The following is a 15,765-nucleotide window of genomic DNA, read 5'->3' as shown; positions in this document are numbered from 1 at the left end:
CGTGTATGTGGCAAGTTCAGGACTGGGTTCCCAGGTGGCTCCCATGACTACCCCTCTAATCCATTCCCTTCAGATTGATGTCAGAAAGGTACTCCTTTTACCTCCCCATATAAGGCCAGCCGGAATGCGACTCCAAACCTTTTTCTCGGAACTCCCCTACCCCAACCCTCTCTATCAAACGGAACTCTCAGAAGGTAGTGAGGTTCCTGGGGACAAACACTCTATCTTACAAGAGGCAATGCAGCAGAGTGGAAAGAGAGAGAGAGAGAGAGAGAGAGAGAGAGAGAGAGAGAGACACAACTCCAGGATCAGACAGTTCTGGGTCAAATCCCACCTTACTACCTACTAGCTGTGTGACTCCAGTCAAGTGACTTAGCCTCGCTGAGGCTTCATTTCCTCATCTGTACTAAAACAAGAAAATGGCACTACGGCACCTACACCAAAGGACGGTTACGAGCATGCAAGAAGGGAATAGAAGCAAAGCACTGAATAAATACACTGTATAACGTAGTAGCCTTTCCATGACTGCTTAGAGGCGCTCATGTACCTGCACAGACCCCAACCTCCTTCCTAAGGAAAATAGCCATGACAGCATTTTTCTTTCTTTCTTTTTATTTGAGAGACAGAGAGAGAGAGAGCAGGCATGCGAGTGCGGGAGAGGGGCAGAGGGAGAGAGACAGAATCCCGAGCGGGCTCCACACTCAGTGCCCAGCCTGACACAGGGCTCGATCCCATGACCCCGGGATCATGACCTGAGCCGAAATCAAGAGTTGGACGCTAGGGGCGCCTGGGTGGCTCAGTCAGTTGGTTGACTGACTGGCTCAGGTCATGATCTTGCAGTTCGTGGGTTCGAGCCCCACGTCGGGCTCTGTGCTGACAGCTCGGAGCCTGGAGCCTGCTTCGGATTCTGTGTCTCCCTCCCTCTCTCTCTCAAATAAATAAACATTTAAAAAAACAAAAAGAGGTGGACGCTCAACCAACTGAGCCACCCAGGCGCCCCAGAACAGTGTTCTTCAAAGTGTCTCCACAAACTATCTTGCCAGAACAGGAATCATCTGTGAGCTCCCGTTCACTGCGCAGATTCCCGGGACCCATCCCAGACCTCCTGAATCAGACTTTCTGGAGGCGGGGTCCGGGGGTCCCTATTCTTACAAGGGTTTCAGTTGGTTGTGACTCAACTAAAGACGAAGAACCAGTGGTTGCCATATTCACCTGAGTTACACTTGACTTCCGCCTCACGGTGCCCCACCCTCAGGGTCTGGCAGTATGACCATGCCTTGATGAAAGACTGATCCAGAAGAATCCTCCTCTGAAAGCAAATCAGCCTCCCTGCCTTCCTTCCTTAGCTGTATATCATCGCTGCTATTGTGAATCACTTGTTATTAAGAGAATTGTTTGGGGAGGGGCGCCTGGCTGACTCAGTTGGTTCGGTGTGTGACTCCTGCTCTCAGGGTCATGGGTTTAAGCCCCTTGTTGGGGGTAGAGCTTACTTAAAAAAGAAACCGTCTGGAGATGCACAAGAATGGGAAAGCATCCACAGTAATACTAATCGCTAACGCTTACTAAGCACCAGTAATTGTACCGGGCATGCTAAGCAGTCTGTATGTATTAAATTAATCTAAACCACAGAACGACACCAAGAGGCGGGCGCTATCATTACCTTCATGTTACAAATGAGAAAACTGAGGCACAGAGAGGTTAGGGAAGTTACCTAAGGTCAGACAGATGGTAAATGAGATTTGAATCCAGACAATGTGACTCCAGAGCCCAGGCTATCATGTACTATGCTGTACTATTTCACTAAATTAACTGCCCTGGGCCTGATATTACTAATTTAAGATATATGTAATAATGCTGATATTTATTCCATTTAGTGTCCTTATTATTTTCTTTGGGTGAATGTACTTATCGGAGAAACCTGAAATTCTTCGGTTCCCCTGGGGTCTTCGCTTTTCTAGCCACAAATTCCAGCATGAGAGTCTGCAGCAAACGAACTGTAACAGTTGGGGTGAGTTTGTCTTTGGAGGCCAGCTTTCCAGGCACCAGCATGAACAAAATCTATGTCCATGTTTACCCTATCTTTCTATTTCCCCAAATCACCAAGAGGCAGAAACCCTGCCCTTTGGACTGCTTTCATCTGGAAGGCTCCTCTCACTGAGGGTTTGGATTAAACAGACCCCCTACCCTGGAGAGAACAAAGCCCAGTGATATGAGCTGGGCAAAGTATCCCGAGGACTTCTCAAATGGTCTGCGTAGTCTGTGATACAAAATTTTTTAACTTATTTTTTAAAATTTTTTTACCGTCTGTTATTGAGAGACAGAGCATGAGCAGGGGAGGGGCAGAGAGAGGGGGAGACACAGAATCCGAAGCCGGCTCCACGCTTCAAGCGGTCAGCACAGAGCCCGACGCGGGGCTCAGACTCACAAACCGTGAGATCACGACCTGAGCCGAAGTCGGACGCTCAACCGACTGAGCCGCCCAGGCGCCCCTTATTTTTTATTTTAAGTGGGCTCTATGCCCAATGTGGGGTTCAAACTCATGACCCTGAGATCAAGAAGTGCATGCCCCACAGACTGAACCAGCTGTGCACTGTGAGATGCAACATTTTAAATCACCTCTTCCTTAATCTTTTCGGTAAAATGTGGTTTAAAATAATCAATTTTGCATTTTCTTTTAGAGAGAGAGACAGCAAGAGAGCGTGTGCAAGTGGGGGAGAGGCAGAGGGAGAAGGAGAGAGAGAATCTTGAGAATCTTAATCCACACCCAGCGCAGAGCCCGATGCAGGGCTTGATCTCATGACCGGGAAATCATGACCCGAGCTGAAATTAAGAGTCGCACACAACTGACTGAGCTACTCAAGTGCCCCAAAATAACCAATTTTGAAATAAAGTACTGACACATGTTACAACGTGGATGAACCACATTATGCTAAGTGAAAGAAGCCAGACACAAAAGGACAAATATTGTAGGATTCCACTTACACGAGGTACCCAGAACAGGCAAACTCATAGAGACAGAAAGTAGGAAAGAGGTGGCCAGCTGCTGGGGGGAATGGGAAGTCCGTGTTTAACGGGCACGGTTTCTATCTGGGATGATGAAAGAGTTCTGGAGATAGCGATAATGGTTGCACGACACTGTGAATGTACTCAATGCCATTGAGATGTATACTTAAAAAGGGTCAAAACGGCAAATTTTCTGGGTTTGTTTTTGTTTTTGTTTTTTACAAATCCCACAGCCTCCGAACAAAACCCAGTTTCGAACTTCATGGAATCAGTGCTTACCAGGCTGTCATCATTCTGGTCTCCAAACATTTCTTTAAAAATCTTGCCAGGATCGGGAATTGGAGGGAATATAATGATCTTGAGCCTTTAAGAAAACAGAGACATTTTTTGATCAAATCTTCCAGTCCACAGGAACGTCCCATTTAAATAAAGGCACTTTATTTTTTTTTTTTCAACGTTTATTTATTTTTGAGACAGAGAGAGACAGAGCATGAACAGGGGAGGGGCAGAGAGAGAGGGAGACACAGAATCCGAAGCAGGCTCCAGGCTCCGAGCTGTCAGCGCAGAGCCCGACGCGGGGCTCGAACCCACGAACTGCGAGATCGTGACCTGAGTCGAAGTCGGTCACCCAACCGACTGGGCCACCCAGGCGCCCCACTCTCGTCGTTTTTAAAACTGTTTTCCAGCTTGGGGCACCTGGGTGGCTAACTGGGTGAGGCGTCTGACTCTCGATTTCGACTCAGGTCATGATCTCGTGGTTCATGAGACTGAGCCCCGCGTCAGCGCGGCGGCTGCTTGCCCGCTCGCTCGCCCCCCCCCCCTCTCTCCCAAGATAAATTTGAAAAAAAACACAAATGTTTTTTCCAGCTTAAATGAGATCTATTCAAGGGAAAAAAATTGTATACACGTGAGGTGAACAACATGATGTTGTACGTTATGAAACGATGACCACGATCAAGCAAATTAACACATCCATCATCTCACACGGTTATGACTGTGCGTGCGTGGGTGTGTGCGCGCGCGCGTGAGCCATCCCCTATAATTGAATAATAACAGTGCTTTACTCATCATAGGCCAGATGGGGGTTCATTGCTTATAATTTCAAAAAAAAAAATCTTCCGAGAACAGGGTTCACTACTCTTTAATTTTACTTTCTTTTTTTCTCCTCTCCCCATCTTTACGCCTCAGACTACCCTTTGGTGGCCCCACCTCATCTCCCAGGCTCTGAACATCGGCGTGGCCCAGGGCTCTGTCTCTTGCCCTCTGGCCCTCTCACTGTATGAGCGCTCTCTTCCAGTCTTAGGGCTTCGGGTCCAGTTACACGCCGAGGGCTCCCCAGATTCCATCTCCGGCCCAGACCTCTCCCTGAAACTCCAGATTCATCGCACGACTACCCCTGTAACATCCCTACTTGGGTGTCTAACAGTCATCTGGAACTGACATTCCACACTGAGTCCTCCCCTTTGCCCCAGGGCCAGCGCTCCGCACAATCTTCTCCCTCTCAGCCGACGGCTCCAGCGTTCACCCAAACCTGAGCTCTCCGTGAACCCTCAGTTTCCCTCGGGCCTCACGGGCAAGCGGCCATCAGCAAGCGCTCTCAGCTCTACCTTCCGAATGCGTCCCACCTCTGACCGCGTCTTACTACCGCCATCACTAACCTCCTAGGCCAGGCTTCCCACGTCTTTACCCCCCAAAACGCGGCAGCACCTTCTGACCAGCCCACCCGCTTCCATTCCTGCCCGAGCCAGTTCTTCATTCGGCAATGTCGGTGACCTTTCATGACAGTAAAATCAGGGCGGGTTCCTTTCCCCGCTTAACACTCTGCAACGATTCCCCCTCATGCTTAGGACGAAATCTCAATTCCCCCGCCACGGCCCACATGATCTGGCTCCGCCAACCTCTCCAGCCTCATCTGGCGCTCGCCCCTTGTGCGCACCGAGTGCCGTCTCTCTACCGACCAGAGAGAGACAACTTGGCGAAGTTCTCTTTCCCGCAGCTTTAAAGTAGCAGCTTGCCCTGCATTAATACTGGACGGGTCATTGAATGCGTCACGCTAAGACTTCATTCCAAGCGCTACTGCCTTTGGCCATATTAGGCATCTGAAAGAGCAGGGTGAACACGGGGCCTGTCGATGATCCCAAACACACGCGAAGGGAACGGTGCCGGAGCGGGGCCGCGGAAAATTAACGCGACACCTTCCTCCCCAGAAAATGGGCACGGTAATCCCTCTGGGCCGCGCCATACTACCAAAAGCCGTTGATAGCCAAAGTGCTCCTAATACGTGGGGCGAACGCCAAACGCTCTCACGAACAGTAGTAACTGGAGAGGCAGGGCCAACAGAAGCCGCCAAGCCGACCGGGGCGGCCGCCTCACCTTTTGAGATAAAGCAGGAGGACTATGATGGCACCCGCAACGATGACCGGGGTGGCGAGCAGCATGGTTATATAGAACGTGGGGTCGGTGTTCTCACCTGGCAAATGGAAAGCAAACAAAAAGACATGAGAAATCAAACCCTTTTGGGGCGGCGGGGGGGGGGGGGAACAACAAGCAACGGTTGGATCAAACTAGCGAGATCGCAGCTATCTCTGCACTCTACCCCAACCTGTTTTCCAACTCTTCAATTCTATTTTTAAGGTTTTTTAATGCTTATTTATTTCTCAGAGAGAGAGACAGAGAGAGAGAGAGAGAGAGACTGTGAGCAGGGGAGGGACAGAGAGAGAGGGAGACACAGAATCCGAAGCAGGCTCCAGGCTCCGAGCTGTCAGCACAGAGCCGGATGCGGGGCTCGAACTCACGGACCATGAGATCATGACCGGAGCTGAAGTCGGACGTTTAACCGGCTGAGCCACCCGGGCGCCCCCAAAACGCTTCAATGATCTCATCTTCCGTTCCCTTAGCAGCGAAAAACAAAGTCCTGCTCTAGTGCCCAACATGCCACAGATGAAAAGACACCTTGAGGGTTGTCTGAAGCCAGGGTATCTTAACTAGTTCCAGACACTATTCACAATGCTATTACACCTGTTAGAAAGATCATGTCATTAACAGTGACTCTCTCTTCTTGTTGGTCACTTAACCACTACTAGAACACCTAAGGCACTCCTAACTACCACCACTACTATTTTTAACTGAGCATCTGCTACATACGTGATACCACCCGGAGTGCCTCGATGTGTTTCTATGTATGCTATGGAGAGAGACGATGGTGTCTCCCGTTTATACAGATGAGAAGGATAAGGCTCAGAGAGGGTTAGTGGCTCGTTCAGAAGGGTTTAGTAAGTCAGGCCTCAAATCCGGCACTGTCCAAGTTCCAAAGCTTCCCGATCACTTGAGAAGTTGACTTGCTACGCTTCACACGCAGAATGTCAGGTCTGCTTACATGCTCATCTTTTCCACGAGGGCATGACCACCTAGGAAGCATCGTCAGGGCCTAGCATCCCTGTGTTAGCCTCTAAGATGGCCCCAAATGATCCCTGCCTCCTGATACTCACGCCCTTACATAACCTCCTCCCCTTGAGGGTGGGCCGGACTGACTGACTTGTCTGTAAAGAACTGAACGGCAGCGTTCGTGTCATTGCCAACATTAGGTTACAAAAGACTGTGGTTTCCACACCGGGTGTCCTCTCACACACTCTTGCTTGAGTCACTTGCTTGAGCAAGCCAGTCGCCGTTTCATGAGGCATGAAATGCCTCCCTGCATGAAAGGCCCAAAAGGGCAAGAAATTGAGGGAGGCCTCTGCAGTAGCTCCCTAGGGCTGCTGGAGTGAATCGCCACACATCGGTTGGCTTAAAACAAGAGACGTATTCTCTCACAGTTCCGAAGGCTAGACGTCCAAAAGCAAGGTATCCGCAGGGACGTGCTCCCTCTGAAGGCTCTGGAGACGAATCCCTCCTTGCCTCCTCCTAGCTTCTGGTGGCTCCCGGGAACCCTTGGGGTTCCTTGGCTATACCTGCATCACTCCATCGTCTGCCCCCGTCCTCACAGGGCCTTCTTCCCTGGGGGGGTCTCTTCGTGTTTCTGTATATCCTCTCTTATAAGGATACTAGTCATCAGATGCAGGGTCTACTTTAATGGTGTGACCTCATCTTAACCTGATCACATCTGCAAAAACGATTTCCAAATAAAGTCACATTCACAGGTATAGGAGTTGGGAGCCGAACGTATCTTTTTGAGGGAGACGATTCAACTTGCTACAGCCCCCATCCAACAGCCAGCAAGGAACAGAGGCTTTCCGACGACCACATAAGTGAGCTTGGAAGTGGGTTTCCCAGCCCCAATCAAGCCTTCAGATGAGACTGCAGTCCCACCCAACAGCTTGACTGTAACCTCATGAGAGAACCTGGCACAGAGGCACTGAGCCACGCTGTGCCCAGACTCCTGACCCACAGGAACTGTGAGATGCTAAATGTGTTTTCTAAGCCACCAAATGTTGAGATTCTTTGTTACGCAACAATAGATAAGGAATACAACCATGCCTGGCACCTAGCTTGTTCAGTCCCTCAATTAGTAGGGAACCGATTACCTCAATAACCTGTCTCTCTGACTGTCAGAGAGCTATTAGAAAGTTCTTCCGATGGTCCTATTTTGCCCCAAGGAGCCACAAAAGAAAATAACCTATTTCCTCTTCTACTTAAAATTCAGCAATCAGGACTCCTCGCCCCCAGGCTTGCTTCATCCAACCACTTGTCCCTAAGTTTTGTGATTCTTCAACATCCTGATGACCCTCTCAAGGATAGGTTCCAGTCTGCCAATGAAGCTCCTACCACGTGGCACCCAGAATAGAACACTGCACGCTTCTGATGTGGCCAGGACACTGTGTCCCACCCCGTAGTATCCCCTTGTTCTGGGTGCTACACTATCACTGCGGCCTGTGGCTACACACTGGGGGTATTTAAGGATCCAATGCTGAGTCACTCCTACACTCCACCCCACAACACACACACACACACACATCCATGAAGCGTAGCTCTTTCTAGGGGCGCCTGGGTGGCTCAGTCGCTTAAGCGTCCGACTTCGGCTCAGGTCATGATCTCACGGTTGGTGGGTTTGAACCCCGCGTCAGGCCCCGTGCTGACAGCTCGGAGCCCGGAGCCTGCTTCGGGTTCTGTGTCTCCCTCTCTCTCTGCCCCTCCCCCTACTCACGCTCTGTCTCTCTCTCTCCCCAAATATGAATAAAAATTAAAAAATTTTTTTTAAAAACCATCACAGCTCTTTCCAATCCTGTTCTTGGGCCTGACACCCAGTTTGCTCAGGCACTCCGTTAATACACGAAACTGTTGTCTTCAAACCCGGATACGGTTTGATCTCTATCAAACGCCATCAAGGTCCCTGTTCCACTCTTGATTCTGTCACTAGCCCACAGGATGATCCTCTAGCAAAGCATGAGCTATGGATTTCATCATGCCCGCCTCCTGGTATGTTGTTCAGGTTGTTAAAAACATAGAGACAGGACAGGAGAGAGAGAGTGATGCCTTTCGGATTGTGGGTTTTCAAAGAGCTGCGCGGTGTGAGTTAAACCTGGGTGATTTGGCTGTAATTGAACAGCAAATGCAGTGCGACTGCAGCTTCCCCTGGAGGATGTCGGGAACGCGGTGCCGCCCCCTCCCCCAGTCGATCTTCCGCTTCGGCCCCTCGCTGGTTTCGTGGCGCGCGAGGTCCCATCCCCTCACCTATGCTCATCGCCTGGCTCCAGTTGCTCCACAGCCTGTCGTCTTCGTAGCATAGCTTATTCGTCCTCACCCGGATTCTCACTGTGTTCAGAGTGTCGGGGAGGATGCCGGGGACCATGAAGCAAATTGTACCCTGAGAGGGGAGACAAACACACACGAGGCATGTTACCGGGCGGTTCCCTTTTTCTGCTTCTGAATCCCGCGGAAATAGAATTCTCTGCCAAATTCTGTACGTGATCAAGACTTGGATGGCGGCCCCCATGATCTGACTTTAGCTCCTCAAATGAAACTTGGCAATAACCCGCAAAACAAAGGAGTTTCCTTTGCTCAGAGCAGTTACCGTTGAGGCCACAGTCACCCCGCCCCACCCCCAGTCACTCTGTGAGCTTAAACCCAAAGAGCGAAAGTTGAATTTACTGACCTCCAGGTTTCCCTCAAATTCCGAATTCTGACACTTGGCTTCTTCAACCTGGAAGATATAAAAAACAAACACATTCAAAAAGAATTAAGAGACTCCATCGCATCATTTCACCGTTTCTAACAAGGTTTCCTTTCATCCCATCTGAAGGGGACCAGGTGCCGTGAAAGGCTAGTTTTGTTTTGTTTTAATAAGATGCGCTGGATCAATTATATACACATACAGGAAAAAAAAAACCTCTTGACCCCTACCTCACAGTATTTACCAAGTCAATTCCAAATGGACTGCACATCTAAATGTGAAAGTTAAAATAAACTGAACAAATACATAAACACAGCGAGATTTTAGAAGAAAACGTAGACCATCTTCATGACCTTGAAGCAGGAAAAGATTTCTTAAATAAAACCACACAATAGTAACCCTAAAGGAAAAATTGTTATAAAGTCATCTGTATCAAAATTCCAAACTTCTTCTGTTCATCCAAAGATATCCTATTCAGGAACTTTGAAAAGTGACGCATAGAGTGAGAGAAGATGCCTGCAATCGCTGACAAAGAACTTACATACATACCTATTTATAATATATACGTATATTTATATGTAACACACCCACGCACATATACATGTAGCCCACCAACTAACGAGGAAGAGGCAGACAACCCCACAGAAAAACTGGCAAAAGATTTGAGCAGGCATTTCACAAGAGGGTATTCCAAATTGCCAACGAACATGTGCAAAAGCGCTCAACTTCGTTAATCATCAGGGAAATGCAAATTAAATCCACAAGATAATGACACACACACGCCTATCAGACAACACCGAGTGCTGATGAGGATGGGAAGCATCTAGCGTCCTCAGCTTCTGCTCTTCATGGTGTAAATGGGCACAACCATTTGGGAAAAGTCTGATCATCACTTAGAGACCATCATATATAACCCTCTGACCCATACAGGCTCAACAGAAACGTACGCACGTGCGCACCAAGAGACAAATATGCAAATGTTCATAAAAACTCTATTCATAAAACTCCCAACCGGAAACTATCCAAATAGGCCCCAAAGGGAGAATGGATAAATCAAATGTGATAATACCGACATGACAGAACCAATGCAGTGAGAACGAAACACTGACAACTACAGGCAACGATATCTGTGGCTCTTCCTAAACGGAACGCCGGGTGAAAGAAGGCAGACGCGCACAAAAAGCAAATGCTGGAGAATTCGTTCATACAAGGCTTCAAGGAGGCAACAGAGATGCCCGGGTGGCTCAGTCAGGCACCCAACCCTTGGTTTTGGCTCAGGTCACGATCTCACGGTTCATGAGATCGAGCCCGGCATTGGGCTCTGCGCCAACAGCGTGGAGCCTGTTTGGGATTCTTTCTCCCTCTCCCTCTGCCCCTCCCCTGCTCACTTGTTCTCTCTCAAAATAAATAAACTTTAAAAACAAATAAATAAAAATAAAAAGAGGCAACAAAACTAATCTATGGGATCAGAAGTCAGGGTAACAGTCATGCTTTGGGAGAGTGACTAAAAGGGGTCATGATGGGGCTTCTGGGGTGCTGGTTACATAAGTGAAAAATCATTTGCAAAAATCACTTGTGAAAACTCATTGAGCTATGCATAACCACTTGTGTGATTTTTCTATAGGATACTCTACATCAATTAAAAGTTTAAAAAAAAAAACAGTCTCCCTTGTTGAGAGTATGATATCAAAAACGACTGAGTCAGAGAAAACAAAGTATAATGCAAAATTCTCTTCCACACAATTTAAATCACTTGCTGTCTGATGTAGACAGAAAGATCAGTTCCTAAAATGCAAATATTTCAAAAGTGGAGTGAAAAATCAATAGTGAAAATCTGTTGCTTAGTATAAGTAGTCTACTTCTGGCCAACAGGTTATATGAAAAGATGTTCAACATCATTAATCATCAGGGAAATGAAAATCAAAACCACGATTAGGCATCATCTTATACCTATTAGAATGGCCAACATCAAAGACAAGAAATAACAAGTGTTGGTGAGGATGTGGAGAAAGGGGAACGCTTGTGCATTGCTGGTGGGAATGCAAACTGTTGCAGCCACTGTGGAAAACGGTATGGAGGTTTCTCAAAACATTAAAAATAGAATTGCCCTATGATCCAATAATCACACTACCCAAAAGGAACAAAAACACTAATTCAAAGGGGTACATGCACCCCTATGTTTACTGCAGCATTATTTACCATAGCCAAGATATGCAAAGTGTCCACCCATAGATGAATAAAGAAGATGTGGTATGTATATATGATGGAATATCATCCAGCTGCGAGAAAGAAGGAAAAATCCTGCCATTTGTGACAACATGGATGAAACTCAGGGGGCACTATGCTAAGTAAAATAAGTCAGAGAAAGACAAATACCGTATGACCTCATATATATGCAGAATCTAAAAAAGTTGAGTTCAGGGGCACCTGGGTGGCTTAGTGGGTTAAGCATCTGACTTCGGCTCAGGTCATGATCTCACAGTTCATGGATTCGAGCCCCACGTTGGGCTCTGTGCTGATAGCTCGGAGCCTGGAGCCTGCTTCGGATTCTGTGTCTCCCCCTCTCTCTGCCTTTCCCCTGCTCACTCTCTGTCTCTCTCTCAAAATAAATAAACATTAAAAAGTTAAAAAAAAAATTGTTTTTAAAGTTGAGTTCATAGAGGCTAAAAGTGGAATGGTGGCAGAAGGGGCTGAGGGACAAGGGGGGAATGGGGTGATGTTGGTGAAAGGGTACAAGCTTTTAGTTATAAGTTCTGGGGATCTAATGTACAGAGTGGTGATTGTAGTTAATAATGCCGTATTGTATAATTGAAATTTGCTAAGAGAGTAGATCTTAAGCGTTCTCACTACTTAAAAAAAGGTAACTGTGGGGGCACCTGGGTGGCTCGGTTGGTTAAGCATCTGACTCTTGATTTTGGCTCAGGACATGATCTCATGGTAATGAGATCGAGCACCACATCAGGATCCACGCTGAGCACAGGGCCTGCTTAGGATTCTCTCTCTCTCCTTCTCTCTCTCTCTCTCTCAAACCGCCCCCCCCCCCACCGCCTCGTTCACGCATGCACACATGTATGCTTTCTCTCTCAAGGTAAATAAATGAGCATTAAAAAAAAAAGGTAACTGTGTGAAGTGATGGATGTGTTAATTAACTTGATTGTGGTAATCATTTCACAAGATATACGCATATGAAGTTATCATGTTGTACACCTTGAAAGTAATCACACTGTACAACCCAAATATATATACTTTTTCCTTGTCCATCATACCTCAACAAAGCTGGAAGAAACAGTCACCTTTTATCAAAGAGACGCTTAAACATGAGACAAAAACCAGAACACAGAGCTATGATTTTTGACCGTGCATGTTATTCACTAAATGGTTCCCTGCAGCATTTGTGATGAGCTGGAAGGCCAGCTGAGTGATGGAGAGCTGTCCTATCGCTACTTCTTCCAGGGCAGAGAAGAGGCCACTTGGGAATCAGAGACCTGCTGGGGAATCACAAGCGTCAACCACCACTTGATGGATCGGGTTGCAGGTTCGTGTCTCCCTCCTCATGACCATCTCCCAGATATATATGTATTCCAAACATCAGCAAATCACGGCGCAAATGGAAGGTTCTGGGCTCTTGTTCAAATGTCAATTCCCTTGCATAGTTTATGGGCTGCTCAGATACCCCTGTGGGAGAAGGAAGACAAGGGCACAGAGGACCAAGCAGAGAGTTTGTGGAGGAGGGGGGTGGTTAAACAAGAGTCATTCTTTGCTTTGTGATTCTGTCATGAGTTACTTCTGACCACAGCCCCCATGTGATGGCACCAGCTCACGTCCCAGCCTACTTCCCCCTCTTAACTAGAACACCAGGCGAAATAATTCCTCAAAAAGGCTCGCAAAAAACAGGGCCGGGGGGGGGGGGGGGCGGGGGGAAGGGTCTAACCAGAGGAGCTCAAAATCAGTGAGCGTACAAAAAGCTGATGACATTCTGGGAGAGGAAGCAGCTGGTGAACATCTGCCAGGGGAAAGAACGTTCGGCTCAAATGTGTAAACAGAGTTAATTCCCAATAGGCTACAGTTCTGATTTAGGAGGACAAATTCCATAGCATGTACACCCTCTTCAGTTCAAAAGTTTGTAAAAAAGATTAACTCAGTTCGACAATAATTTATTAAGTGATGACTGTGCACATGGTGTTAATCCCAAATATTCTCAAAGTTTAATACATCAGGACCAACCTTTGACTACATAAAGACCAACTGATTAGCTGTGTGGCCTGTAGCAAGTTACTTACCCTCTCTGAGCCTTAGTTTCCCAATAAAATATAGATTAAAATAGAAGCACTTCACAGACTGTTATATGCTACTGTATAAGAAGCACCTAGAAGCACTTAACAAGGGATGGCTGTTACTATTAAGAGGAAGTATTGAGGTGGTCCCCAGTGCTTACGAGCACAAGCTTTGGGGTCAGATCACATTTGCTCATCTGTGAAATGGGGACAAAATGATAGGACCTAGATCGTCAGGGTAACCGCGAGGATTACAAGAAAGGGTTGAGATAATGTGTCCATTAAGATGCCTACCACAGGGGGGCCCGAGTGGCTCAGTCAGTTGAGCCGCCGACTCTTGATGTCTGCTCACGTCGTCGTGAGCCCGAGGTCGTGGGATCGAGCCCTGCATCGGGCTCCATGCTGAGCGTGGAGAGTCCCTGCTCGGGATTGGGATTTTCTCTCTCTGTCTCTCCCTCTGTCCCTGTCCACCCCCCACTCGCAGGCTCGCTCTCTCTCCAGAAAACATTTAAAAAATAAAATGCCTAGCACATAGTAATCGTTCGATCTGTGCTAGCCACTGTTAGCGGGAGTGGCACAAAGTAAACACCCCCGAAGTCCTCCCTGCAGGAGCTTTTATTTTTAGTCAAGAGAAAAGGCTCAAACATGTGATCGGGGTAACTCGCAGGACACAATTCGGTGCCAAATGAGTAATACGAGCAGCATGTGTCTCAGGATTTCAGGCAGAAGAGAGCAGGAGAGGCTGGAGTAGTCAAGTATGCTTCAGCGCTCTGACAAGCTGACTCCGCCGTAAATCCAAGCCTCACCTTCTCCCCACTTGGAAGCCCTTTGCTCTTTCCCTTTGAGGCACGGTACGGGGACATCATTTTCGGGTACGGATAATGGTGGTTCTATTTCGGCAAACAGATTCACCTGCAGATGCCCAGAAAAGCTCCGGTCAGCCGTGGACCCGGCCACTCCCTCTGGAGTTACAGCCTGTCAACAGTGGCTTATTTTAGTAAGTATTTTGAAATTCCCACGATGAGCCAAAACAACTGGACCAAAGCATGTGCCCACATGCGAGATGCCAGGGTCCTTTAAAAGCCAATACGAAACACTCGGGCTCTAACCTCTGAAATGCAAATGCACACGCCCCCCCACCCCCTCCCATCCCCCCACCGCCGGCAGGTGGCACACCAGCCCCGGCCCGGCCCCTGTGGTCTTGCGGCGCCACCTCATGGAAACTACACTCCTCGGGGCCGAGGGTATTTGAATCTGGGCAAAATTTCCCAATTTTGTCGTCGTTGTTGTTTTGGTTTCTTAAATGTATTTATTTAAATTCCAGTTAGGCTTCGGGAGTAGAATTAAGCGATTCATCACTCACACAGAAATCCCAGCGCTCATCCCAACGAGCGCCCTCCTTAAGGCCCGTTGCCCGTTCAGCCCATCCCCCACCCACGTCCCTCCAGCAACGCTTCGTTTGTTCTCTGTATTTAAGCCTCTTATGGTTTGCCTCCGTCAAATTTAATAAACGAACCCCCACCGTGCCTGTGGTCCAAACAAAAATGTTTAAGGCCCAAGTGTGTGACCTCTCCTGTAAAGCGGAAGAATGGGACTGACGCCCTGAGGTTACACCACATCCTGTTATGGCCGGTGGCCCACGGGGACCTCTAATTAGTATGTTTGGTATTAGCTTGCCAGGAGCGTAAATGTACATACGCCAACAAATACGGACTCCTCAAAGTGGACTACCTTAGTTGCCGCAAACGCCAAGAAAAGGGAATGGCCATACCAGAGCCTCGAAGTATCTACCCGATCTGACCCCGGCCTCCCGCTTACGCGTCTTTTCCTACTGTATTTTGGCCACCCGAGTCTCCTCTCTGTGCCTCACACAGGCCAAGCCCATTCCTGCCTCAGAGTCTTTGTACTGGCTGTTCCCCCCACCCCCAGATCTTCACATGGCTAGCCCCTGCTCGTCATTCTGGTCTCATCTCCAATGTCATCACTTCAGATGACTGCCCAACCTCATATTCCCTCAGGCCCGCCTGTCATGCCACGACATGACCTATTTAATTTTCTTCACAGCCTTCATGCTCTGAAATCAGCTTGCTCATTTACATACTCATTTTCCAGTAGGGAGGTTTCATGGGAAAAAAAGACCTTCGCGTCAGGGTCACGTGCACCTAAAACAGCGCCCGGCACGTGGTAGATATGTCCTGAAAATGCGTTCAGCAAATGAATCAACGAATGGCTTGAATCGACAGCCAGTGCCACTACCATAAACCCTCAAAGCTCCCACCATGCCCTATTTCAGACGAGAAAGTTCATTACTGTCATCATCAGGTGACAAATCTAAGAGCTGCATTTCACTGACATTTCAGTATATTACCCTGTAAGAAACTC

General features: G+C 48.0%; 1 protein-coding gene across 1 annotated transcript in view; it reads right to left on the bottom strand.

Annotated features, from left to right (window-relative positions):
- Positions 1-15,765, bottom strand: part of IL13RA1 (interleukin 13 receptor subunit alpha 1) — a 59,356-nt gene that overhangs the window by 13,336 nt on the left and 30,255 nt on the right. The window contains exons 7-10 of the mRNA XM_045470978.1: positions 9,092-9,139; positions 8,671-8,803; positions 5,377-5,473; positions 3,283-3,367 (exon numbers count right to left, since the gene is read on the bottom strand). Coding sequence (XP_045326934.1) covers positions 3,283-3,367; positions 5,377-5,473; positions 8,671-8,803; positions 9,092-9,139 — 363 coding nt within the window. The remainder of the gene's footprint in view (positions 1-3,282; positions 3,368-5,376; positions 5,474-8,670; positions 8,804-9,091; positions 9,140-15,765) is intronic.

The sequence above is a fragment of the Leopardus geoffroyi genome, chromosome X (genome assembly GCF_018350155.1).
Source record: "Leopardus geoffroyi isolate Oge1 chromosome X, O.geoffroyi_Oge1_pat1.0, whole genome shotgun sequence".
Classification (NCBI taxonomy): Eukaryota; Metazoa; Chordata; class Mammalia; order Carnivora; family Felidae; genus Leopardus; species Leopardus geoffroyi.
The sequence above is the reverse complement of the archived record's forward strand: the minus strand, read 5'-3'. Positions and strand labels throughout refer to the sequence as shown.